This window comes from Mastomys coucha, unplaced genomic scaffold, assembly GCF_008632895.1.
Source record: "Mastomys coucha isolate ucsf_1 unplaced genomic scaffold, UCSF_Mcou_1 pScaffold1, whole genome shotgun sequence".
Lineage (NCBI taxonomy): Eukaryota > Metazoa > Chordata > Mammalia > Rodentia > Muridae > Mastomys > Mastomys coucha.
In genome coordinates, this window is record NW_022196891.1 from 29,618,742 (window position 1) to 29,646,608 (window position 27,867).

At 49.4% G+C, this 27,867-nt stretch overlaps 1 protein-coding gene across 3 annotated transcripts in view; it reads left to right on the forward strand.

The window, feature by feature from the left end:
- The first annotated feature begins 3,268 nt into the window (after nucleotides 1-3,268).
- Nucleotides 3,269-27,867, forward strand: part of Pik3c2b (phosphatidylinositol-4-phosphate 3-kinase catalytic subunit type 2 beta) — a 68,319-nt gene continuing 43,720 nt past the window's right edge. The window contains exons 1-2 of one of the 3 annotated variants that reach the window (XM_031382511.1): nucleotides 3,269-3,386; nucleotides 24,350-25,363. In XM_031382511.1, coding sequence (XP_031238371.1) covers nucleotides 24,434-25,363 — 930 coding nt within the window. In that variant the 5' untranslated portion in view covers nucleotides 3,269-3,386; nucleotides 24,350-24,433. Of the gene's footprint in view, nucleotides 3,387-3,504; nucleotides 3,945-10,288; nucleotides 10,550-24,349; nucleotides 25,364-27,867 lie in introns of those variants that run through there. The other 2 variants (XM_031382503.1, XM_031382519.1) reach the window with 2 other exon arrangements.

Below are 27,867 nucleotides of genomic sequence, written 5' to 3' on the forward strand. Positions count from 1 at the left end.
TTCATGAATATACAGAAGTTTCAAAACTACAGTAAGGTGACACATGCCTTTTGTGGTGACACATGCCTATTAATTCCCTTCCAAGATCACTATCCAAAATGCCTGGTTTACTAACAAGTTTCAGACCAGTCAGGATTACATAGTGAAAGATTCTGTCTCATAATAATAATAATAATAATAATAATAATAATAATAATAGTAGTAGTAGTAGTAGTAGTAGTAGTGAGGAAGAGGAAGAGGAGGAAAAGAAGGAGGAGGAGAAGAAGAAGGAGGAAGAGGAGGAAGAAGAGAAGGAGGAGGAAGAGGAAGAGGAAGAAGAGGGGAGGAAGAAGAGGAGGAGGAAGAGAAGAAGAAGAAGGAGGAGGAGGAGGAGGAAGAGAAGAAGAAGAAGAAGAAGAAGAAGAAGAAGAAGAAGAAGAAGAAGAAGAAGAAGAAGAAGAAGAAAAAGAAGAAGAATTATTTAAAAAGTTTAAAATAAAAAAATAAAAATAAAAAGTTTAAAATCCTTTTCTTAGCTTTAGGCACCTAAGAGCCTCTTCCTCCTCCTCTTCTTCCTCCTCCTCCTTTTCCTCCTCTTCCACCTCCTCCTTCTTCCTCTTCCTCTTCTTCTGTTTTTTTCAAGACAGGATTTCCCTGGAACTTACTCTGTAGATTAGGCTAGCCTGGAACTCAGAAATCTGCCTGCCTCTGCCTTCTAAGGGCTAGGATTAGAGGTGTGTGCACCACCATACCCAGTAAGAGCCCTCTTTTTTTTTTTCTTTCTTTTTCGATGTATTTATTTATGTGACTACATTGTCTCTCTCTTCAGACACACGACACACCAGAAGAGGGCATTGGAATACATAACAGATGGTTATAAACTACCATGTGGTTGCTGGGAATTGAACTCAGGACCTCCGGAAGAACAGTCAGTGTTCTTAACCACTGAGTCATCTCTCCATCCCCACGAGCCCTCTTCTTTATCGTTCTGCTGAACCTATCCGGCAGACCTGCAACTCTGACTCAGTGTCATACATGCATCACCGTACTAAAATGCTCGGCACTAACTGGGGCTTCTATGCTAGCCGTAAGCAGCTGCGGGCCTCCATCCCTAGTTCTCTCGTGGTACTGGGGGTTAAGCCAGGGCCTTGTGGAAACCGAGCTATGTACTCTCTCATTTCTTTCTATGGCCATTTAAAACTTAACCACTTTTTTTCTTACATCTTCAATTCTATCTTTAGTTTGTTTGTCTTGTTTTGTTTTTCAAGGCAGAGTTTCTCTATGTAGCCCAGGCTGTCCTAGAATTTGCTGGCTTCAAACTCGGAGAGATTCCACCTGCCTCTGCCTCTCAAGTGCTGGGATGAAAGGTATGTGCCACCATAACCAGCTTTCTATACTATTTTTACTCTTTACTCTCAGCAGAATCCTTAAAGAAGACCCAGTAGCAACTATTTTTTCTTCAGGGTATAGCCCCAAGACTTATTGCTCTACAAATACATTTTTTTGCCCGTGAGTCTCTCCAGGCAACTTTACCCCACATGCTTTGGGGCATCTCCTTTCCTCTTTGGGACAGTTTTCATTTTCTCCCCTTCAATCTCTGGTCTTACCTCTCAGCATATGAACGAGTTTCTTTCCTGTCAAAAAAAAAAAAAAAAAAAAAAAAAAAAAAAAGAACAAGCCAAGGGTGTTGGCTCAGCACCTAGGAGATGGACTGTACAATCAACAATCATGAATTTGAAGCCAGCCTGGGCTACATAGCAAGTTCAAATGCCAGTCTGAGCTACATGGGAAAATCTATGCCAAGCCGGGCTGTGGTGGTGCACACCTTTAATCCCAGCACTTAGGAGGCAGAGGCAGGCAGGTTTCTGAGTTCGAGGCCAGCCTGGTCTACAGAGTGAGTTCCAGGACAGCCAGGGCTATGCAGAGAAACCCTGTCTCAAAAAAACAAACAACAACAACAACAACAACAAAATCTATGCCAAACAACAATACTGTTCTTTTTTTTTTATTAGATATTTAACAATACTATTCTTGATCCTTCATGCTCCTCTATTTACTGCTTTGTATATCTTCCTAGTTGTTAAGCTTCTAGAATGAGTCTTTCACTCTTCAAGCCACCCGAATCTGATATAGCTCTCGCGGGCTTCTTTCCCTTCTTCACTCACCTAGTGATGCCCACAAGGTTTCTATCCATCCATCCACATTTCATCCTCAGTGAAAACAAAGCAATATTCTTCCTCAAATACTTGAGAATTGTGAACTTGTCTTTTTGGAGGGGTTAAGATTGAGTTTCTTTTTAAATTCTGTGTATGCTGCGGGGGTATGTACACATGTGTGTGGGTGCCTGCAGAGGCTAGGGGATAGCATTAGCTGCTGGAGTTATACACCACACTGTTGGGGTGCTTGCCTGATCTGTCTGCTTCTGCCTCCCAGGGTCTGGACTGAGGGTCTACATCACTAGGCCTGGCTTGTAAACTCCCCTTTTGTACTGTTTTTTTCTCCTCCATGGGACTTCCTCTCGTTGTTCAAACTCCCATTCGGCTAGATGGCTCTCCTCTTTGTGAGCTCTCTTCAGTTTCTACCTCTACCAAACTAGCCAAACTAGGAAGGGCTTTAGTCCTTGTCTCCTAGAAAACTGCTTGGGTTTATTACAGTTTCATACAAAGGGGGGGGGAATCAAAGCCCCCATATGTTTTATAAAGACTTTCTGACTTTGACAGACTGGCATGGTATTATTTTAAATATTTCCTTGAAGCAAGGCAAGGGATGCTTAGCAGATGTTTCCATAGGAGCCTGAGCTGGAGAGCAGAGGGCATCTGAGCTGAGACACCCCCACCCCCACCCCAGCAAAGCTTGAAGGGGTGCTGAGGAGGAAGGCTGAGCCCCAATGTGACTGGCAAGAAAGGAAGGTAGCAAAGAACAAAGTTCCTGGTTGAAGAAAGGTACTTGGAGATCTGAGACCCTAGTAATTATGCAAACGGAGCTGGCCAGGACTGGGTAGAACCTTTAGGAAAATGCTTGACACAGGTGCTTTAAGGGAGGTGCCTGGAGAAAATAACACAGTTTCAAAGTTTGCTTACTATCTTAATAGGGTTGGAGGCTCCTCTCCTTCTCCTCCCCACTCAGGTTGGAAGACCGCCCTTGAGCAAACGGGAGAGAAAAGTGCCAACACAGCCCTCCCCACCTGCACCTCCTCCAGAAAGGTGGTAATTCTTTAGAGCATCCCTACCATGCATAATTACGAGAGGAAAATTTCAAACGCCCAGCCCGTGTCGCTTCCAATAAGCTGATCTGGCTTGTTTTCACCTGACCCAAAGCGAGGGGGTTCCAGCCTGGAAAGCGACGACAATCGGCTGGCGGGAAGTGGGACTGCTGGCCCCCGGGGTCCTCTCAGGACGCCGCACAAGGTGCGGAGGCGGGAGGTGGAGGGGAGGGGGAGGAGGAGGGGAGGGGGAGGAAGAGGGAAGGGGGAGGGGAGGGACGTGGAGAGGAGGGAGGGAGGGGGCCGGTGTTCCCGCCGCCCCGCCCTCTGACTCCCGCGACTAGGCGATTCGGCGTTGCGGCTGCTGCCGGCGGCCTGGGCCGCGGTCCTGGCTGGAGCCGGTGAGGCTCGCGCGCCGTGCAGTGCGCTGGCTGTCCGGGAGATGGCTTCTCCCCGCTCGCTCGCCGCTCGCGCTATTGTCTCACCCGGGGCTGCCTGACTGCGAGCTTGTGCACGCTCCCGGCAGACAGCACCGGGCCCCGGACCGACCCCCACGCCCGTCGCTTGCCGGTGTGTCCCCTGCTGCGGGGATCCCAGAAGCCGGCGCGGGGCGGGGCGGGGCGGGCGAGGGGACCAGGCGACAACTGAACATCACGCGGGGGCTGGAGCCGCCTGGAGCCTCCGAGCGAGCCTGGTCGGCGGAGCCTTAGACACCCAGCCAACGACAGTCTGGGTGTCGCGTCGGAATCCGCGGCCAGCGCAGGTAGGACGAGCACGCGGCGGGGAGCACAGCCCCGGGGGCTGGGGAGCGCCCTCTTAGTCCGGGCGTCGTGGGTAGGGCTCACGCCCCGAAGCGCCGGCGCCGGGGCCAACAATGGCAGGGCCGAGAGCTCAACCGGGTCCTCGGAGCACCGCAGGTTGCTCGCCCCCACCCCACGGCTCGCCCGCGACTCGCGGCCTCGGCGGGCCAGCACCCGCCTCCTCCTCCTCCTCCTCCGGAACACACTTCCCGGGTGCAGCTGCAAGGCGAGCTGGATCCAGGGAACCGCTTTGGAGTCGATTTGTTTATTAGTTTGTTTAAGAGCAAAACCTGTCCTGGAGTGGGGGTGGTGGGAGTGGTGCCTTCCTGTGCAGTGGGTGAGAAGTCAGCGTCCATCCTCGGGACTGTATACATTTTCGGCCAGGCAAGGGGTAGGGTTGGCCTTATAAGGATACTGCAGAAGCAAAAGACTGAAAGCTTACAGGAGAGACTAGGACCTTCAGGCCCGAGTCCCTCCGGAAAAGTGCTCTTCTCCTGGGCAGTACTTGCCCCTCAGTTTTCAGTTCTATACAGCAGCAGCTTTGGTGGATAGAAGCTGGAAGCCCCAGCAAGGCTGCCAAGCCGGGGTGGGTGGGGTTGGGGAGTCCAGGGGCTTGGCAGGCTTCTGGGGTGTGGAAAGAGGTTACCAAATGTATGAGGTTAGTGCATACACCCTTGTTGTGCAGAGGTTCAAGTGTCTGGCCTCTGCCATTGCTCTTGCTCCTTCAGGCTAACCTGGCCCTATATCCCTTTTTGGTATCTTTGTGGCTTCCCAGTGCCAGCCCACTAGTCATATTTAGGATGAAAGTCTCTGGTTGCCCTGGTGTTTTTATTTCCACTTGGTCAGAGAGTTCTGCAGTCTGGACTGATGGACCCTAGCAGGCCTTTAACAGACAGCTACCTGGCTGCCTGGGCTACAGAAGTCAGGTAATACAGCCCCTCCTTTCTCTAAACTACCTGCTTGTCTGGGACTTGGCCAAGCAGATGTAAGCATTTTGCACGGAATTCCAGTCCCAAACCAGCCCTGGATGAAAACTTATTCGATTTGCTTCCACTCGGCCTTGGAAAGAGATTCAGGAGAGAAATGGTCCTGGAATGGCAACCCTGACCCACAAATATTCTCCCTCCCCCCAGCTGCAGCTCCCAGATCCCTGTCCGTGAGCCTGAAGCTCCTTCAAAGCCTGGCAGTCCCATTCGGGGCTGCGTCCCATGGAAAAAAATCAGTAGAGGCACATTTTATAGCCCTGCCTGACAGCCTGCAGTGGCTGAGGAGACAGTGGCTTTGAACAAGAGCCCTGGATCCAGACTGTGGGTACTTCTCCTCTGGCTTTTGGGTAAGCCCAAGGTTTGGCTTGTGTAGCTCGGAGCTTACTTGCTGAGTACATGGGTGTGGATGTCTGAATCTGATCAAGCTCCCAGGCCCAGCCAGAAGGCAGCCTATCTGCTTTCCTTCCCATTGGAACTCTGGGTAAGGGATGATCAATTAGTTTATTTGGGGTCTTGGGCATTTTTCTGGGGTGCTCCTTTGGATTTGCCTGTTGGTCTGGAATATATCCCCCCCCTTTTTTTGGCCGTGACCTAATTGTGCTCCTACAGAAATGCTCCACACCCTTGTAGGCCTATAGGTCTCTTTGTGGTGCCCTGCCCCAGTATTTTACAGGTTTTGCATGGACTGTAGTGAGCATTTGCAAGAAAAATGGAGGGGTCTCTGTGTCTTTCGGGATGGTGTAACTAATCACAAACTTCAATTGCTTCCGGGATGTCCATACACTTAGTCCACACAATGAGGAGTGGTAGAGAAATGAACTTGAAGCCTGGCTTTGAGTGAGTCCTGGCAAGACTTACGTTCCAGATCTGTGAACATGGATCCTTTGTGAATTTCATTTCATTTTTCCTATCTGTAAAATGGGAGGGAGGGGATCATGACTCAGAGGACCGTTTGAAATGCATTACCCTAATGCAATTATGTGTGCAAAGACAATTAGGAAACTGCAGAGTGGCCCACAGACGTTAGCTATAGCATCCATCCTAAGAAAGGAAGACCGGTCAGGGGTGTAGATGGAGTAGGCTGAAGGGGATATGGAGTAGGGAACCTCCCAGGACCTTTCCTTTTTTTGAGTAAGGGAAGCATGATGTGATAATATAAATACTATTCCTTGTGCGTTCCTCTTTAAATAGAGCTGACAGATGGCAACTGGGAGAGAAAGACTAGTTAGTAGCTAGTAGGGAGAAAGACCTTCCAAAGGCTGCCTACTGCCTGCAGAGAGGGCAGTGCTGACCTGGCCAAAAGCATAATAGCTAACATGTATGTGACAGAGGTGGGATTTGAAGCAGGCAAGCTCCCTGCAGACCCTATGCTCATAGCTCAGCATCACTCCCAGAGATAGAGAACAGGCCAGCAGCCGGGATACAGAAGAGATTGGGCTTAGGAGGCTCTGGGAAAATGAGGACAGCTTCCTTGTTTTAGTTCCTCATGTTATAGTGACACCAGCCATCAAATTATTTCATTACTACTTCCTGACTGTAACTTTACTGCTGTGATGGATTGTAATATAAATATTTGATATGCAGGATATCTGATGTTCTGTCCTTGTGAAAGGGTCACCAAAGGGGTTGTGATTCTAGGTTGAGAACCCAAAGTATATTAGTATATTTGTATTGGATTCACTTGGTGTGTGTGTGTGTGTGTGTGTGTGTGTGTGTGTGTGTGCACATTCATGTGTGTGTAGTATATGTTGTACATGTACCATGGCATGCATGTGGAGGTCAGAGGACAACCTTTTTAGGTATCAGTTCTTGCCTCTCATCTTGTTTAAGACTGGGTCTCATCTCTTTGCCCAGGAATAAGCCAAAGCTAGCTAGCTCCTCCTGGAGATGCTCCTGTTTCTGCTTCCAGGTGCATCAGCTTTCACCTGAGCTCTCTGCCCAGACAGGCCTCAGGATAGTGCTGCAAGCGATTCTCCCCTACCCCCTAATTGAGCCCCTGGTGTCTGATTTTGTAAAACAAATGGGGGTTGGAGTGGATGATTCCTATCTCTCAGGATCATACAAAGTATTAGGGCTGAGACCGACCTCCTTGAAGATGACCTCTTTGAGAAGTGGCTTCAAGGTCACAGCTTTGCAAGCAGCACCGGAACCTGACGCTGGCCCAGGGCTCAGAACAGAACCTGCTCTTCTGCTCTTCTCGGCCTGCACTTCAGCCAACCCTGTCGCTGGCTTCCTTGTTGGGAAATTCCTCTCAGAACCCAGAGGATAGCATTAACTCACCCTGGTTAAGCAGACTTAGAACTGTAGCTGCTATTCCTCTATCCGGAGAACCCCCTAGAGGATGCCCCACATAGTATCAGATTTCAAAGAGCAGTCAATGCTCACTTGCTCTTTGGAAACACATTCCCTTGAATTACCTACCTGTAGCACCCCACCCCAACACACACACACACACACACACACACACACACCTTCTTTCAAACAATGCAGAAGCACTCCCTTTCCTGGGGCTTCTCAGCCCCTTCACAGACACTAAGCATTGCTTTCCCCACAGGCTACTTTTTTTCTTTGTTTGAGACAGGGATTTGCTAGCCCAGGCTGATCTCAAACTTACTATGTAACCTAGCCTAGCCTTGATCCACCTTCCTCTGCCTCCAGAGTGCTGGGATTCAAGGCTTGTGCCACCACACCTGCCTAAGGATTCTTAACAGCTGTACTTTGAACCCAATAAAGAAGGGGGGAAAAAAAGGGATGCCACAGAAAAGTGGGAACACATGATAAATGATGTCACCTAAGTTTCTCCATTTGTAATGTTCACACCTTCATCTTGGGACCCTCTCCCTGTCCCACAACTTCAGAGGAATGGCTGAGGTGGCTGGAAATGAAACTGTTTTCCTTTTTACAGGAAAAAGACCAGACTTAGCAAGATTAACATACCCAAGTCAGAGTCAGGTATGCTGTTGCATGTCTGTCTTCCCCCCTCCCTCCCCCTCCCCCTCCCCCCTCCACTTCCCCTTCCCCCTCTCCCTCTCTCTCTTCCTCTCTCTCTCCCTCTCCCTCTTCTTCTCCCTCTCTCTCTATCTCTCTCTCTCTCTCTTTCTCTCTCTCTCTCTGTGTGTGTGTGTGTGTGTGTGTGTGTAAGTATACCACATGTGTGCCTGGTGCCTATGGAGCTCAGATGAAGGGCATCAGATCTCTTGGAACTAGAGTTATAGATAGTTACAAGCCACCACGTGGGTGCTGGGAATTGAACCTCGGTCCTCCGTAAGAGCAGCCAATGCTGATATCCACTGAGCCATCTCTCCAGCTCCGGTTTATATCATTAACCATAGTGCTTGGGAGACTGAAGCAGGATTACCTCACATTCAAGGATAATTTGAGATCCATAATGATTTCCAGGCTAGCCTAGGCTATCGTAAAAAACCCTGTTTCACACAAACAAAAATGGATTAGTAGACTCTTATCCATGAAAATGCTTTTTAGCTGTAAATACCTACACGAGTAAAAGTTGCTTTATTTTAAACACTACGTATACATGTGTAAGGAAATGTAAAGATTTTGGAGATGCTCCAAAGAGACAAACAGCAGGGGAACTGAGCCCAGGCTCCATAGTAGAGGGAGAATGGGTGCCGGAGGAGTGGAGGAGCCACCTGAGTGGCAGCAAGTGAGAAAACCTAGAGGCCTAGAAAATGCGAAAATGCTTAGTAAGTGTCAGGGCTCAGGGGGACATGAAAGAACTGGGCTGGGACTCTAAATGGAAGCCCTTAAAGTACCTCATAAATAAGGGGAGAGACATTTTTTTTTTTTTTTTTTTTTTTTTTTTTTTTTTTTTTTTTTTTTTTTTTTTTTTTTTTTTTAGTTTCTTGAGACAGGGTTTATCTGAGTAGCCCTGGCTGTCCTGGAACTCACTCTGTAGACTAGGCTGGTCTTAAACTTAGAAATCCTCCTGCCTCTGCCTCCCAAGTGCTGGAATTAAAGGCGTGCGCCACACCACCGCTGCCCGGCTGAGAGACAATTTTTTTAATTTAAAAAAATGGTTTGTCTGTTTCTGCATTTGTGTATGTGTGCACATGTGTACAGATGCCAGTGAAGGCCAGAAGGAGGCGCTGGAGCCCCCTAAGCTAGAGTTACGGGCAGGTGTTAGCTGTGGGTGCTGGAAATGAACTCTGGTCCTTCCAAGAGGCCACCTCTCCAGTCTCCTGTTTTCTTTAGTTAGTTAGCTAGTTTGCTTATTTATTTACATATTTGTGGCAGGGTCTTATATACCAGACACCTTGAACTCACTATGTGGCTGAGGCTGGCCCAGAACTCCTGACCCTCTTGCCCTGCGCTCCTAAGTGCTAGGGTTGCAGGCCTGTACCACTGTGCCCTGCTCTGTTTTATTTGTTGTGTGGAAAGGGATCTGAAACTTGGTTCTTTTGGCTGGTTGGTTGGTTTTTGAGAGATGGTCTTACATAGAGTGCAGGCTGGCCTCAAACTCCTCATCATGCCTCTCCTTCTCTAGAGCTGAGATTTACAGGTGTGTGCCGACATGCCTGGTTAGGTCTTTTTTTGAGTGGCCTGGTCAAATGAAGTATTCTAAGGGGAGGTAGCGGGAGAGTGTATGTGTGGGGGTGTTCCAGAATGACTGCCATCATCAGTGCCGAGCATTTGGTCCAGTGCAATGAGCCTGGGTTTCCGTGTGAGCCTGGGTTTCCCCTGTGGGTTGAAGAAGGGGGAGGATGGTGAATTTTGAGTTCACACGAGTTTCAGTTTAATTCCTGAACCTATCCTTTCCTTGTTGTGTGACCTTGGGCGGGCTGCTTAATCCCTTTCCTGTTTTATAGTTTCCTCACTGGTAAAATAAGTATAATAATATCCACATTTAAGGACTGCTATACAGATCAATAAGACAATACCCAGCACTAAATACCAGAGGAATTTTACCAAAGGTCAGTTTCCGTCTTTCTTCTACTGCCTCTGGACCGCTCCCTCAGCTGCTGACAAAACACACTGGCATTTGTACATTGTGGAGGTATTTCCCTGGCTCTATGGATTTCCTTGCTCCTCCGTGCCTGGCCTTCAGTCACACCCCGTGTACATGCACCCAAGCTACGAGCTATATTATCTCAGTGGATCCCTGCTGAGAAAGTCCTGTGCCTGCTGCTTCTCTGGAGACCCTGGGTGAGGGTCCCATTAAGAAGGTGTTGGTGAGTTCGCTCTGCTGAGCCAAGTGGACCCCCTTTTGGGTTTTTTTCTTACTGAGTGTAGATTTAGGCTCTTTCTCTCTTGGGACCTTCTTATGCAAATTGGGGGGACAGCAGATGGGTAGAAGGTGTCAAGCCTCGTACCTATGAAGTAGCACCAACCTGCCTGACACCTCCTTCCCACGCCCGTCACTGTTTTCTTTGAAATTCTATGACTTTACTGCAGAGACTGGAAATGATCTCTTGAACACCCGGTCAAGGTGGGGATTCTGTTCAGTGGCCATCCGGGCTCACTGAGCAAGCATGCATGGTATTGCATACCTACAAGAGCATAGGGAGATTGAGAGCAAGAAGATTGGAAGGAGGAACTGGGGGGCCTTCTAAGGCCTTTGAGTGGTAAGTGGGAATAGAAAGAGAAGGAGAAAATGTGTGTAAGTGTGTGTGTGTGTGTGTGTGTGTGTGTGTGTGTGTAGGGGGGGCAACAGCCAGCCTTTGAAGTCTGATTCAAGTGTGGATGGGAATCAGGGCTTGGACAGGCCCTGCCCTTCTGTACCTACAGATGAAAGGGTTAAATAAATACAAACTAACCTGTCGCTGACTTGTGTCTAGGGGTTATCCAGGCCAACCTGGGGAAGCCTGGCAGAACCCCCGAGGTCTGGTACTGCCACAACCTTGACTGCGTCCCACTCCTGGTACCTTCTGTAAACATTTCCTTCCTGTGGCTCAAAGGTTAGGGACACTGAGAATCTCCAGGAGAATATCTCATCTCTTAGGCCTTATAGTCCACGTGGGGGCTTTTTCTCTATTGGAATGGATATAGTTGAGTTCTTGCTCAACCCTCTGGTTTGGGTCATTGACTGACTTAGAGCAAGACCAGGTTATCCCTCTGGGCTGGTACCAGAGAGAGGAGAAGCCCTCAGCCAGGAAGCTGCTACACAGCCACTGGGGAAGATCTGGTGGCCTCCTGGATGAGGCCGGGGTTGGAGGGATCAGTGACTCTAAGAGGCTACGTGAGGACGAGTAGAGACCACTGGAGGCCTGCTCGAGAAGAAGGCTAACCTCTGATGGATGATCATCTGTCCCACCAAGGTTTCCAGGGCCGAGTGGGTTGGGCACTCTCCTTCCTTAGCTCTTTAAATGCAGATTGCCCTAGAGGGAGTCACACCTTGGCCTCTACCACCCCTGTGTGAATTAATCCGATGCCTGGCGCCTGGTGGAGACTTTTTTTTTCCTAAATGAAAGATGCAAGCTGGTTGACTTTCTTTTCTCACGTAGTCGTCGTCTGTTGTTCTCCTTGTCCGTGTTGATGCTGTGGTTTCCTCCAGTCTTCCTGAATCAGGAAATAACTAGCCATTTCTGGCACTTACAAGAGGTCCTGGAATTCTCTGGGGACAGGCTCTCTGGGGTCTGTACTTTTCCTGGCAGTTTCCCTGGGTGCTCCCCCTATAGGCCAGGGCCGGGGTGCAGAGAAGCCAGAAACTGCATGAGCAGGGCCATGGCTGCTGCCCCTGAATCTGGGGAGGCTATTTATCTTTTTTTCTTCAGCGTTAACCTACTTTTCTCAGATGTCTTTGCCAGTGACACTAAGAATGTAACCTCAGCTGGGCTGTGGTGGCGCACACCTTTAATCCCAGCACTTGGGAGGCAGAGGCAGGCGGGTTTCTGAGTTTGAGGCCAGCCTGGTCTACAGAGTGAGTTCTAGGACAGCCAGGGCTACACAGAGAAACCCTGTGGTTTTGGAAAAAAAGAATGTAACCTCAGAGTCTGGGCCATCTCTCTCTCTCCTCCTCTTAGGAGGCTGATGGGGGAGGAAGAGAGATGGGGGTGCCGTAGATTCTAAAAGTGGGGGTGTGGGGGTGTAGGAAGATAATGAGGAGTGGGGAGTTGCAGAGGGACTACACCTCAGTGTAGGGATTGTGAGGGTGAGGATAGAGTGTCATTGGGGGAGGATGTGGGGTGATCGTAGGGTAGGAGGAGATACAAAGAATAAGTGTAGGGCGGGAGAGGTGTGTAGGGGATGAAAGATGGTTCAGGAACTTGCTCGGTTTACGTGATTCGTACAGCGTCGGTGGCTTGGGAATGACTGCTGTCTACCAGGGAGTGATGTGAAGAGTGTCTTCCCATGGACTGAATATTGCAGACGCCACTGTGTAAGCATATGGCCATAGTGCCGATTTGGGAATGGTGTTGAGGGAGGACAGTGAGCAGGGCCTGGGGCCACGTGGGATAACGCTCCCTACCCAGGAGAGAAAGAAGCTGGCTTCTGGCATGGCATCTGCGCTGGTTCACCCCTCTCCTGGCTCTCAGGGAGGGTGGCTTGGCCCCACAGCCTTTTTCTGCTTAACTTACAGGGCCAAGCCAGTGGCAGACAGCTGCTGATAGCCCACCGCCCACACAGCTCATCGCTGCCCACTGCTTCCCACATTCAGACTTACAGGCAGTCACCCCTACCCTTCCTACAGATAGGACGACTATACGGGGGTGCGGGGGATGCCTACTGGCTTTCTTTACTCTTTTTGCTTCCTGGAGTCTCACCCCCCATGGGGCTCTTGGTCCCAGAGTCTCCCCCCACATCGGGTCTGTGGCTCCTTTCCCACCCTGCAGCAGCACAGTAGGTGCCTTACTCCCGTCTCCTGTCACAGACAAGAAGACTCTGTCTAGAAGAGAGATTAACCTAGAAAGTCATTACCAGAAACCCCTCAAGGAATTGTTACCATTCAGTAACGGAGAGGATGTCCACCTTCCAGAGAAGGTCCTGCAGATGCTGTTTGTTCTGTGTCCTCTGGCTAATCCCAGGTCTGTGCAATTGCCCCAGCATCCGTTCCCACCCTACCAGAGGATGGACCTAATTTGACGTCTTCTTCAACGCTGTTTCCCTGCTCTGAGCCAGCTCTGGTGGGTTTGTACAGCCATGGGGGGTTGGAAACCACCATTAGGACAGTGTGGTGGATACTGTATTCTGCCTCCTCTTCTCCCCTCTGGGGAAGCTTCCCAACCAGCAGGGTGTCTATCTGTCCTCTGCCCCTGGCCGGAGAGGAACAGCTGAACCTGTTGGTTCATGTGCTGGCTGCTTCTTTGAGGGTTTTTTTCCCCCCTACCCAGGATAGGATCCTAGAAAACTGGATTCCATAGTGTGTGGACTGTGAACCTGAACATAGATTGAAGGTGACGAGCGATAGTCTAGGTTTTATAGGGGGCCTCAGTTTGCATGATGCAGACAGTGTTGATGCTGAGAAGGAAGATGGCTGGTATCGAGGCAGAGCATAAAGAGCCCCTGGGTCCTGTTCCCCAGTGCCTGTCCTCTGTCCAGCTCCAGAGCACAGCCTCTGTCTTGCACAGTACCTAGAGCACTGTAGTGAGACCAAGGCTCCCCACTGCCAGTGTATGGAGTGGGGAGGTAGGGATGGCGTGGTGTGAGAGTTGTATGGATGGGACCTAACAGTCCCCTCCCTCTGCTGGCGGTCATGTTTGGTAAGCGTGGTCCTCATGGGAACTTCCCTTGTCCTCCCCTGTCTCACCTCCCCGTCTCTCTGCCTTCTCTAGAGACAGAAGAATGGGAAGGTCCTGCACTCCTTAGAGGAACCTGAGGCTGGATTGAAGGAGACTAGCTTGTTTGGGGGGCTTTGCGGAGGGAAGGGAGGAACAGAAAGCAGGAGCCATGGGACCAATGAGCCAAAGGAGGCTGCTTTAATTTGGCTAAAAGGACCACTCGCAAGGGAAATGGTGTACAACCTCATAGTAAGGCTTAAATGAACGCTGCAAAGAGAGAATATAGGCCAGTGAAGAGAATGGCCTCCGTGCATGCCATGGAGTGTGGACCTGTCTAAGTTAGGACCACTATCAGTATGACAGAACATTATGACCAACAGCAACTTGGGGAGGAAAAGGTTGGTCCTGCTTACACTTCCAGGTAACCGTCCATTACTGAAAAAAATCAGGGTAGGAACCTAGAGGCAGAGGCCATGGAGGAGCACTGCTTACTGGCTTGCTCTCCAGGACTTGCTCAGCCTGTTTTCTTAGAGAACCTAGGACTACCAGCTCAGGTCTGGGCATCACTCACAACAGGCTGGGCCATTAATTAATTAAGAATATGCCCTATATAGACTTGCCTGCAGCCTGATCTCACAAATGAATTTTCTCAGTTGAGGTTCCCTACTCTCAGATAGCTTGTGTCAAAAACTGGCCAGCACAGGCTTAAATACAAAAGAAGCAGAGACTGAACCTTTCTGATCTTGCTGGGGGAGGAGTTGGGTTCCTGGCAGGAGACCCAGGGATTTAATGATGTTCCCTATTCTTGCTGGAGTTGGAGAGGAACAGGAAGAGCAGGGCAGCGGGTGTGTGGTGTGAGGTGTGGAGTGTGTGGTGTGTGGTGTGTGGTGTGGGGTCTGGGCTCCTAACTGTAAAGCCAGTGCAACTCTATGTGGGTATTAGGGATGGATACAGCCAGAGGTCTTCCTTGGAATGAAAAATGGACCAAAGGGATTAAATCCTTAAGGCAAGCCACCTGCGCTGGGCCTTACCTGTAAGCTCAACATTTGGTGGATCAAGAGTTCAAGATCAGCCTTGGCTACGTAGTAAGTTAAAGGCCAGCCTGGGCTTCATGGAGCCCTGTCTCAAAACCAGACCAACTCAAGGCATGGTAACACACATCTTTTATCCCAGTACTTGGATGGCAGAGAGTGGTGGATGTGAATTTGAAGCCAGCTTGGTTTACATAGCAAGTTCCAGGCCAGCCAGTGCTATTTGGGAAGACAAGAGAGAGAGAAGGGGGGGGGAGAGAGAGAGAGAGAGAGAGAGAGAGAGAGAGAGAGAGAGAGAGAGAGAGAGAGAGGAAGGAAGAGGAGGAGGAGAAGGAGCAGGAAGAGGAGAAGAGAAGAGAAGGGAAAAAAGAAGCAATTGAGCAAACAAACAACAACAAAAATCGATATCCTCTGACCCCTGGATGGTGTGTGTCCTAAGGGATGTACTTCCTAAGGCCGTGTAGAACGAGTTCTCTTCCCTGAATAAAAGCTACTAAAAGTTGGGGTGCTCAAGGCTGTGTGACCCAGAGGCCCTCCATATTTGTAGCGTCTCCTTTGAGAGTTTTCCGTGCACTTGCCCTGTGAGGTGGCTCAGAATCTGAGGTGCCTCCTTGTTCCATGCCCCGAGAAGGAGTTGAATTATTTGTTTACCTCCTTTGCCAGACTGAGCGCTTCCTAGGATTACCTGCCAGTTACCTGAATGCTCCTCATATTTGACGATTCTCAGCACTACTGGGGTCTGTGGTGTGGAATTTGGAGAGGAGATAACCCAGAGAACCCTTTGGTCCTTTGGTCCTTTGGCTCTTGAGCAGCTCTGAACTACAGCGATGGCTGGAAGCTTCCCTGCCAGCTGGCCGCTCGGTGGCTGAGGCCTCCCTCTCTGGCACAGGCTCACAGGAGGGAGGGCCTGCTTTCTCCCTGCTCTCTGACTCTGAACCATTGTGTGATTCTGTCCAGGCTGCGTGGCCCTTCTGCCTGTCCCTAGTCATTTGTGGGCCACTGTATAACCTGAGTGTGTTGCTGGTACTGCTCAGACCCTGGTACCGACCTACGTGACCACAAGCATGTTGTCTTCCGTCACCACCTGACTGCCCTATCTTTAGGGGAAGTTGTCTTTTTCCTCAGTTCTTGTCTTCCAAAGAACCCCTTCACCTGTGGTGCCAAGCCTGCTGTACCTTTGATTACTAGTGAAATACGTGCAGTCCAGGGACTCACCCTACTGAGTCATGACTTCGGGCAAGGGCCCAGGAGTTTTTATATGTTGGAAACGCTTTCCAGATGACAATTAAACAGGCATTCGAATGTGGACTATTGGACTATGTAGGAGGCTACGTTGTCTTGTAAGTGTGACATTTGGTGGGTGTGCTAAGAGCATTGTATTTACATAAATTGCTCTGCTACTTAGGAGAGCCAAGCTGGAGTACCGATGGCAGTACGTCGTCGAAATGCTTAAGCAGAAAAAGAACACGAATTGGTGTGTGAAGATGGGGAGGGGGACCTGCCTGTCAGCGCTATCTCTCTCTTCTGAGACCTAAATGGCAACTTGCTCCTCGCCCTCTCCCTTCCGGGAGGGCGCTGGGGATCAAATGCAAAGCCTCCTGTAGTAGAGTGGGTAAGTGCTCCACTCCTCAGCCACACCGTCCAGGCTTCTGTTTGCTTTTTAAAAGAATTCCTAGAACCCTTTACAACCAGTGGACCAGAGCAATTTCCAGTGTGTCTGCCCAGCAGAAGTTGGTGGGGAAGAAACTCCACGGAACAAGGGAGGCTCAGGGAACACGAGGCTCTAGTTACTGAAATAGTCAGTCCCCACTATTTCAGTTTGGCCTGACCTCCCCTTTCCCTCTCCCAGCCTTGCTTCCCCTTGGAGGTGGCAGGGATGCTACTTGTCCTGTCTCCTGGCTCCCATGGCCGACAGCCTAGTGGTACCTTTGCCCACAGCCAGAACCAGATATAGAGGGCACCTTGTATAGTCGTTTTGTTCATCTGTGCGTCTCCCTGGCCTATCAGTGCCTAACCCAGCCCCATTCTATGTTGGAAAGACCCGATGCAAGGTTACTATCTCTGTTCTGGTCACCCATCACAACGTCTATAAAATCCTCACTACTATCAGACACTTCTGTCCCTCTCTGCTGATTCACAGCCATTCTCTTGGGAAGTATGTTAATGTGGAGGTTGAGGTTAGAGAGAGTAGCTTGTAATTTTTTTTTACGTCTTTACTTGTTTGTTTAGTTTGTTTTGAGACAGGGCTGGCCTCAAACGCATTATATAACCAAGACTGGTTTTGAACTCCTGGTCCTCCTGCCTATGTCTCTTGAGTCTTGGGATCACAGATGTGTACCAGTATGCATGGCACAATTTTTAAAACTAGCTCTTCTAGTTAAATTTAATTCTGGATGCAGTATTTTAAAAAATTTTTTATATATTTTTTATATATTAGTGTTTTACTTGCACGTATGCCTGTGCTTCATGTGCATGGTGCCCTAGAGACCAGAAGAGGATGTTGGATGGTAACGGAACTGGAGTTACAGACAGTCGTGAGCTGCTGTGTGGGTGGGTGTTGGAAATTGAGCTCAGGTCTTCCAGAAGAGCAGCTGGTGCCTTCAACCACTGAACCGTCTCTCCAGTCCTGGAATGCAATATTTTAAGACCATTTTTAAGATTTGTGTAAGGGATGTGGGGTCCAGTTTGGAGGTCTGGAGAAAGCTCTTGAAGAATGTAATCTCAGAGCAGAGTCACAAAAGGATAAATTAGCTGAGCGGTGTGGCGCACGCCTTTACTCCCAGCACTTGGGAGGCAGAGGCAGGCGGATTTCTGAGTTCGAGGCCAGCTACAGAGTGAGTTGCAGGACAACCAGGGCTACACAGAGACCCTGTCTCGAAAAACCAAAAAAAAAAAAAAAAAAAAAAGGATAAGTTAGAGTCACTCGAGGAAGCTGGACTGGGAAAGCTAAGCCCAGAAGCACGTGCCTGCATCAAGTCAAGAGGCACTAAATCACAGGGATAGGGATGCAGGTATGGATGACAGGGAGAAGGGCAGGGCGAGAGAGGCCTTCTTACTGAGCCCAATAGGGAGTCATTGAGGGGTTCTAAGCAGGGAGTGAAATGATCCGATCCATACTTTAGAAAGAACCCCCAAGCCTTGAAGAGGAGGTGCTTGTAGAAGGCAGGACTGTTAGGAGTCTGTTGTTGTAGCTCAGGAGAAAGAAGAAAAGGGCTTGAACCAGGACAGGGGCAATTAAGGAGGAAGGATTAGCTTTGGAATCTAAGTAACAGAATCCCTGTCTGAGGTGGGACTTCAGATGAAAAGGGAGGGCTTTCAGAATGACTGGAGGGGCATCTAGCCTGGGATTGGGTAGTGCCATCTGAGGGTGGGGAGCCAGGATGGGAGCAGAGAAGAAAGGAGATGGGGGTTCAGGTTTGGCCCTTTGGGTTTTGAGGTATGAAATGAAGGAGGAATGCACATCTGGAGTTATCAGCGTGAGGGTGGTGTGGACAGGAACAGGAGTGGATGAGACTGTAAATGGGGGACAGGGGCGTGAGTCCATTGAGATGGCTTAGCCAGTTTGGTGCTTGCTCTGCAGGCCTGCTGACCTGAATTTGATTCCTGGAACTCACACAAAGGTGGAAGGAGAGAACCAGCCCCTGAAAGTTGCTTTCTGACCGCCACACATGCACTGTGGCACATGCATATGTGCGTGTGTGCCCACATGTGTGTACTCACACACACCAAACACACACAATAGTAAATAAGTAAGTAAGCAAATACTTAGAAATAGTGTCACAGGACCCGGAAGCAGAGGATAGGAGAAGAGAATGCGAGAGAGAGAGAGAGAGAGAGAGAGAGACAGAGACAGAGACAGAGACAGAGACAGAGACAGAGACAGAGACATCTGGCAAAGTGGGACATAGGAATCCCTCGGAGTTGGGCAGCCAAGGTATTTGGGGAGTGGCTTTTTGGGAGCCTGACAGCCAGTGAGAGACTGTGGAAGAAGCGTTAGGTGCTGCCCACTCCTTCTTGAAGCTGAGCTGAGAACCTAAAGCCGAGGGAGCCCAGGCTGTAGGTTTGGGCTTTAAGTTGGGAGAGGCATTGTTTCTATGCCAGTGTGAAACCCAACTGAGAAAGGGTTCTCAGCTAGAGGAGAGGGCGGGGAGCTCATGAAACCCAAGGAACTATATCCTGCAGAGGATCAAGTGGGTGGGGCAAGAGAGGAAGCCAGTTGTAGCAGTCGGAAACCAGATGGAATAAAGTCGGGCTTCGTGCAAGCCCGGATAGCATAGTGTGGGAAGAGGCAGGAAGTTGGGAGATTATTGCCCATGGCCTTAGTTTTCCTCTTTACAATGGTGCCTAGCTAAGGCAAACATTAGCACTTTGCCCCTCCCAGCTCAGGCGGGGCTGAATGAAGTAGAACCACCTTCTGGATTGAAAATCTTAAGGTGGGCCGGGGTGTGTGGCTCTGTAGCACAGTGTGATGGCCCGGTCAGTACTCTTTTTCTGGGACCATTTCCCCACTTTTGGATAGCCAAGCCTGGCTATCTTGTCCTGTTCTTCTAATTCCTTTTAATTTCAAATAGCAAGACTCCTTCAGAATCCGGTCCACATCCCCCAACCCCCAAGTGGGTCAAAAGTAACTTTTTTTTTTAAGAAAAAAAATACTTATTCTATTTATATGAGTACACTATAGCTTTCTTCAGACACACAAGAAGGGGGCATTGGGTCCCATTCCAGACGGTTGTGAGCTACCATGTGGTTGCTGGGAATTGAATTCAGGACCTCTGAAAGAGTAGTCAGTGCTCTTAACCGCTGAGTGGTCTCTCCAGCTCCAAAAGTAACCTTTAAGAAGCTATGGAAGGGTGAAAAGGTCAGCAAGCGAAGAAACGAGCGGAGAACTGCCTTGCTCTTTGGGGACCTGCTAAGGACAGTAGTAATCACACCTCGCAGCCAGCCACGACTCTGGCCAAATTTGCCAGGTTCCTGGGAGGGCACCTCAGCTGGAGGAGGACCTGTCTCCTATTTTGAATTGAGAGGAACTTACCACTCAAGAATCTGATAGGGCTGGGGATGTGGCTCCATGGTGGAGCACAAAGCCCTACTTTCTATCCTTCCATACACACACACACACACACACATACACACATATACACACACACATACACTCCCCCACACCTCATACACATTACACTCACCACAAGCACAGCATACCACACACATACCACATATACACTCACACATGTATACCACACCCCCACACATGCACCACACATAAACGGCATGCATACACACCACACTCACATACACACACACACAGATACATACATACACCACACACTCTTCCCAGCCTCCACAGCAGACCCCCCAGCACACGTATGTACCACACATACCACATACTCATACCACAAATACACCACACTCACTACAAACATACTACACATATATCCCATATACACATACTCCCCAACACCCCACACATACCATATACGTATACACACACTACATACATATACACCACACAACACACATATACCACTCATATACCACACATACACAACACACATATACCACTTACACACCACACATACACAACACACATATACCACTCACACACCACACATACACACCACTTATACTCTCATGTATGTATACCACCCCTACACACACATACCATACACACTGCCCACATGTACACCTCACACACACCACAAACACACACACACATACACCCCATACACAAAGAACTAGACTCACCTAGGTTTGGTGGCACACACCTGTAATTCCAGTACCTGGGAGGTAAAGGCAGGAATGAGTTGAAGGTCATTTTCGGCTACACAGTTCACCTGCCTGAGTTATGGAGACACAAGAGTCAACAAAAACCAAAACAAAGACGCACAAGATCTATCTGAACTTTTCTATTGTTGTTTTCAACTTTCTGGTCATGAGGAATAAACATGCTACATGGGTTTGTTACCCCTTGCATGAAGATGCTCTATAGAACGAACACTATCTGATACTTTTGTGTAACAGTGAGCTTTCGGGATGCTGTTGCTAGAGGTTAGAGGGGACTGCTCCACACCCCCAACCACAGACACACAGGCCCTAGGGTCTCCTAGGAAATGGTTTTATTTATTTTTATTAAATACCATTACCCTACCGCAGACCGATGAACTCAGAACCTATTGAGAGCCTGTGGGCATCAGGCTGTGAACAGTTCCTGTCCTTCTAAGCTACAGCTCGAGAGCCACTCGACAGACCAACCTTGTCTCAGCTCTTTTCATGCTGTGACTTCAGAAGCAGAAGGCACCAACCCCGGAGTGAGTGGCAGGGCCTTGCATCTAAAGACAACTGGCCTATGTTCCTATCTGGCTTCCTAAGGGCCAAGGGATCATCAATATTTTGGCAGATCCATACCCAGGTGCTGTGTCTCACCTGTCGTTGAACTTTGAGTAATTATAAAGTCTGCTAAGTAGAACTGTGTTATACATTTATATTTTGCTGGGGTTTAATTGACATGTCATAAACAGCATATATTTAAAGTGTACAACATGGTAAGTTTGGCATATGAACACACTGATGATATCACCACCGCCGGGCAAGATAATGAATGGGCTGCAGGCAGAGCTCAGTGGTAAAGTGCTTGCCTAGCATGCGGGGGGGGGGGGGGGGGGGGGGGGGGGGGGGGTAGTTGTGATCTCTGCAGAAAGGGAGGGGTGGAGAGAAAAGCCAAAAAAAAAAAAAAGATAATGAGCATATTCATTGCTCCCAAAAGTTCCCCTCCTTCCCCAGATAAGATCCCATCTGTTTTTCCTCTGCCATTCCATTTACATTTGCAGAAATTTCCTGTAAATCCAGTGATACATACCCATACTCCTGTCTGGCAGGTTTTATTCAACAGAGTTAATTTGGGACTCATCTACAAGTCTACATTTGTCAATAATTCATTCATTTTCATTGCTAAGTAGCACTAGATGATACATATGTAGATAGATCACTTTTTGATTTGTTTAAGACAGAGTCTTCGGGAGGTCTGGCTGAGCTTAAGCATTTTATGCAACTAAGGATGACCTTGAACGTCTGATCCTCTTGCTCCCACCTCCTGATCTTAGTTGTATATCACCACACATGGTTTTATGTGTTTCTGGGGTCAAACCCAAGGCTTTGTATACGTTAGATAAACATGCTACTAGCTGAGCCCAGTCCCCACCAGACTTCACATTTTCAAAAGAATCACCATATAGACATTTGGGTTATTTCTAGTTTGGGGACTGTCTTAGTTGGGGTTTACTGCTGTGAACAGACATCATGACCACAGCAACTCTTATAAAGGACAGCCTTCAGTTGGAGCTTGCTACAGTTGAGAGGTTCAGTCCAGTATCCTTATGGCGGGGAGCATGGCAGCATCCAGGCAGGCATGGCACTGGAGGATCTGAGAGTTCTCCCCTTTGTTCTGAAGGCAGCTAGGAGAAGACCGGCTTCCAGGCTACAAGGAGAAGAGGCTCCAAGCCCACCCTCACAGAGACACATTTCCTCCAACAAGGCCACACCTCCAGATAGTACCACTCCCTGGGCCAAGCATAGGCAAACCGTCACAGGGATGTTATAAGCAAAGCATCTACGTTCACTATTTGAGGCTTATTGTTTTGTTTTGTACTTATTTGGAGTGCTGCATTGTGTATTATCTATTCGTGCTGCCGGGTATCAAACTGAGCCCGTGCACGCCAGGCAAGCACTCGACGCGAGCTACAGCCCCGGCCCTGTATTTAACGTCTGTGCACAAGTCTGTGTAGCGCTATGCAATTGAGTCATAAGCAGACGTGTGCTTGCCTTTGTCGGAAGCTGTCCTTTCCAAGGTAGTTATGCCATTCTACATTCCACTAGCCGTGTGTAACTGCAGCAGAGCTGGCCTCTTTTTTTCTGCTAATTTTTGGGTGTTTTGGTTTGGTTTTGATACAAGGTTTCTTTGAGTAACCCTGGCATTCACTTTGTAGATCAGGCTGGCTTTGAACTCATAGAGATCCACCTGCCTCTGCTTCCTGAGTGATAGGACTAAAGGCATGTACCGCCACAGCCCAGCTTCTTTGCTAATTTTAACTTTTAGATTTATGTACTTTTATTGTATGTGTATGAGTGTTTTGCCTGCATGCATATATATGCCCCACATATGTGTCTGCTGCCCTGGGAGCTCAAAAGAGGCTATCAGATTGCCTGGAACCGGAGTTACTGATAGTTGTGAACTACCATATGGGTGCTGAGAACTGAACATGGGTCCTCTGCAAGAGCAGCCATGTTCTCAGCCACTGAACCATCTCTCCAGCCCTTTCTTGTTAATTCTTTTTTTTTTTTTTTCCGAGACAGGGTTTCTCTGTATAGCCCTGGCTGTCCTGGAACTCACTCTGTAGACCAGGCTGGCCTCGAACTCAGAAATGCACCTGCCTCTGCCTCCCAAGTGCTGGGATTAAAGGCGTGTGCCACCATCGCCCGGCCTTGTTAGTTCTTGTTATGAAACATCTCCATGTTACCTAGGCTGGGTATGAATGCCTGGTTTCTGCCTTTACCTCCCGAATACTTGGATTATACCATGTGCCACCATGCCTGACTTAATTTTTTTTAATATGACATTGGGGTTCAAACCCAGGGCTTTGCACTTCCTAGGTCAATGTTTTACCACTAAGCCTCATCAGTAGAACCCCTCTTCTTCTAATTAAACAAATATCTAACTGGCTTATTATTATTAATTATGTGCAAATATAATAGAAGTATGTAAGTGTGGGTGTGTATGCTATGCCACAACATGCGCGTGGAAGTCAGAGCACACCTTTCAGGACTGGGTTCTGTCTGCTCATGTGAGTTCTGGGGACTGAGCCCAGGTCCTCAGCCTGTACTAAACCATCTCCCGGTCACACCTAACCTTAATTTTTGAAAGACACATAGGCCAATGGTTCTCAACCTGTGGGTCGTGACCCTTTGAGGGGGGTCAAACAAGCCTTTCAAGACCGTTGGAAAATACAAGTATTTTACATTATGATTTATATCAGTAGCAAAATTGCAGTTATGAAGTAGCAATGAGACAGTTTTATGGTTGGGGTCAGCACAGCATGAGGAACTGTACTAAAGGGTGGCAGCATTAGGAAGGTCGGGAAGCACTGATTTAGACAGTGCTGGGGATGGAAGCCAGGGCCTCATGCATGCTGGACAGACAGACAGACACTCTACCACAGAGTCTGGCCCTAGACCACTGTCCTCTTTGACTGGAGACCCTGCTTCTCCCTTTCCTCTTGGCTGATGGATGATAAGTTCCTGTTTTTGAAGGACTCGTGAAAGTTGTCCTCTGATCTCCACATATGTCTGCGGCACTCATACCTTCCCCTAAGCAAATGAAGAAATGATTGTTAAAAGGAATAAACTGAGGACCTCACTTGGAGAACACATGATAGAAGGAAGGATAGGAATTGGGACCAGAGGTGGAGACGTGTATACAAGGATGGTTGGGTAGCTACAATTGGGCACTGAGGAAATGGACGCTGGCCCAGATTACGTTACTTCATTGTCACAATATCAGATTATTATTATTACTTTTTTAGCAAAATTAACACTGTCATTTCAATAGTTATTCCTTTTAACAATATCAGATTATTGATAAGTCTTGCTTTGTAACTAAATTGCCATTTTTACCCCTTGCCTACAGGTCCCAAGACATGTACCTGCCCTCCAGGCCCAACACTGGCAGGAAGTAGACGGCTCTATCGTCACCTGTGCCCCCGCCCTCATCATGTCTTCTACTCAGGGCAACGGGGAGCACTGGAAGTCCCTGGAGTCGGTGGGCATCAGCCGCAAAGAGCTGGCTATGGCTGAAGCCCTGCAGATGGAGTACGATGCTCTTTCCCGCCTCCGACATCACAAGGAGGAGAGCAGGGCCAAGCAGAACACAGAACCCTCTCTTATCAGCTGGGATGAGCCAGCCCTGGACTTCTACAGCAAGCCAGCAGGCAGGCGGACTGACCTCAAGCTCTTGCGTGGTCTTTCTGGCTCTGATCCCACCCTAAATTACAACTCCATCTCCCCAGCAGAGGAGCTCCCCAACTCTACCTCCCAGGAATCACAGCCTGGCCCAGACCCCTGGCCCAAGGGCTCCCTGTCTGGAGACTATCTCTATATTTTTGATGGTTCAGATGGGAGATGCCCTTTGTCTCCAGGATCAGGTGACACAGATGGCTCTTGCAAGAAACTGTCCCCACCTCCCCTCCCTCCTCGAGTCTCTATCTGGGATGCCCCTCCCTTGCCCCCTAGAAAGGGATCTCCCTCACCCTCCAAGATCTCTCAGCCTAATAACATCAACAGCTTCTCTTCGTCAGAACAGCCATCTGACAAACTGCTAGTGGCCCAGGACCCAGAAGAGGGAGAGCTGCCTGATGGCAGGGGACAGGGACACATGCTGGGGTCTGTGGACTACGATGGCATCAACGATGCAATTACCAGGCTCAACTTAAAGTCCACTTATGACTCGGATATATCATCTGACGCTACCAGGGGCTGGAAGGAGGGCCGAGGGCCCCTGGACTTCAACAAGGACACCTCTGGGAAACCTGTGGCCCGGAGCAAGACGATGCCCCCTCAGGTGCCCCCTCGAACCTATACTTCTCGATATGCCAACCGAAAAAATGCAACACCTGGCAAGAACCGCCGGATTTCTGCTGCCCCGGTGAGGACCTTCCTGTGCATTCGTCCAGAACGTAAACTAGTTTCTCTTTGCCATTCCAAATTCAGATCTACAAAGAACTCACTTGCTCTTTAGTCCTCCCTCTGCCCTCAGGGCCCTTGGGCACTGGTAGTGGGGGGGTTGGGGAGGGATCCAAGCTAGGCTTTATTATGGGAGGCAGGGCCAGGAACACCAGGAATGGTCTGGCTCCTTTTCTAGGCCAAGTTTCAGTATGATGGCCGAAAGAGCCCTTCTAGGGGTGGGTGTTTTGAAGTACTGGCTACTAATAGGTACTTCTTGGAAGTAAGGACTGAATTAGGAGTCACCAAGCTCCCTGTGGCAGAATGGTGGGGTGGGACTTGAGCTGCTTTTGTCTCCTGAGGCTCTTTCCCTGCCAACCACTGCAGGGCCCTGATGGTCACTCGTAGTGTTAGCTACTTGTTTAGTGGTATGTGACCCCATCCAAATCTCCACAACACCGGAGCCACACAGCAGCGCTGATGTTAGACCCTGGTCTCCTTCCAAAGTCTCCCCCTTCCTCCCTCTTCCTCTCAACCTCCCTTCTTTACTTTTTTTTTTTATTGTGATAAAAATATATGTGACACGTTTGCCATTGGCCATTAAAAAGTACATAGTTCAGTGGCAGTAAGTGCAGTCACACGGTGGAGGGGTTTTACTTTTACCTGTCTTTCTCCACTCTTTCCTCAGTGAAAAATATTTAGAAAAAGCCTGACAGTGTGATAATGCTTTGGCTCATATTACTTATTATATATATTATATACTATAGTATGCTACCTATTACATATAAAGTACAAAGTCTCTTTATGTCATCCCAGATGGCTACCACACATGCATTGATAGGCCTTTGGCCCATGGAGTGTCAGGTCCAGTGGGGTACCTGAAGGCCACCTTATTTTACCCTTGACTTCTGGACACCCTACTCCCAGAAGCCTGGTGGCCACTCCTTAGCTTTACGGCCCGCTGCTCTTTCCAACCCTCTTTCCTCCTTACCCTTTGTCTTAGTGCCCTGGGGCTTTCCCGCCTCACGTCCAGCCTTAGGGATCCATTCCAGCCCTACACAGCTGCGTGGTCCTTCCTTCCTCTGCTTTTGCAGAGACAGTCCCTCAAAGCCTAATCAGGGCGAGCTGCAACTCCAGAGCTCAGGCTTTTTAAAGGCTCAACTCAGAGGTGGGGCTGCTCCTGCTATTTATAGGGATGGGGAGAGCTCATCACACAGAGTCGGGCAGCCTGGGGTAGGTGACAGTCACCTTTGTCTTCCCTCCCCCATCTCATGTGTCATCAGAGTACTGAGAGGGTGCCTGAACTGGCCCGGGAGTCTCCTCCTCCAAGCAGCAAGGGCAAAGCAAAAAGCTCTTGCCAGTCTCGGGTGGGGGAAGCAATGCGGCAGTGGGCCCCCCCTCCTCAGCTCAGGGCAGGGGCACAGCCTGCTGGGAGGGGAGACCCCTTGAGCTCCGCTCCTATACCCCCACCCCGCCTTCGCCGGGCTTCCAGCCGGAAGGATCCTACTTATCCCAGGCCCACTGAGCCATCTCTGGAAAGGGCTAGCTCCAAAGGCCAGCCTGGTACCCCCGCTGCCAGCCTCTGCCTGGCAGACTCCCCCGACCAGCATCGGACGATGCCACCAGGGCCTGCCAGCCGGGCAAACGTAAGTGGCTTTTGTTTTCTTTCAGTGCCAGGGAATGGTACAGAAAGGGTATGAAATGGCCTTCAGTGGCCATTCTGTTTGTCCCTCTCCCTCCCTGCCTCTCTTGCCTCTTCTTTCTCTTTCTGACTCTTTCTCATAGGTTAATTGCTGACAGTGGTACTATTGTTTGGACTGGAACACAGGCATACGCTTGGCAAAGCCAGGGCCTCACATGCCAACTGCCCCCACTGCCAACTTGCCCCCACTGCTGCCTTCTCCTTCATGTACTGCCACCCCCACCCCACACACACCCAGGGGAGCAAGAGTGACCAGAAGGAGGGGTACTTGCAGCCTTCTGCCCTGAGGGGCAGGGGAGAGCATAGGAACAGCTGAAAGGGTGATGGGAGGTGAGGTGGCACACACAAACCACAGCATTAGACACCCCCCTCCCTCCCCAGAGCAGCTGTTAGAACCTGCTGCTTTTACAAGATGCATCCCAGGACTCCATGGAGCCGAAGCCTCATTCCTAGGCCACAGCCCTGGGTAGGCCTGTGGGGCCTATCAGTACTAGCTTCTCATTTGTTCTTCCTTGGGGCTCCATTGACGGTTTCCTGGGCGTTTTAGAACAGCCCTGGGATGGGAGATGGTTTGGGGCCTTGTCTAAGGATCCCAGTACTAAATTTGTGTTCTGGGAAAGGACACGAGGCTGATTTGGGCAGACTGCCTGTAGCCATTGCCGCTTAGAACCAGCGGCCTGGAGAGATGGCTCAGCGGTTAAGAGCACTGACTGCTCCTCCAAAGGTTCTGAGTTCAAATCCCAGCAACCACATGGTGGCTCACAACCATCCATAATGAGATCTGA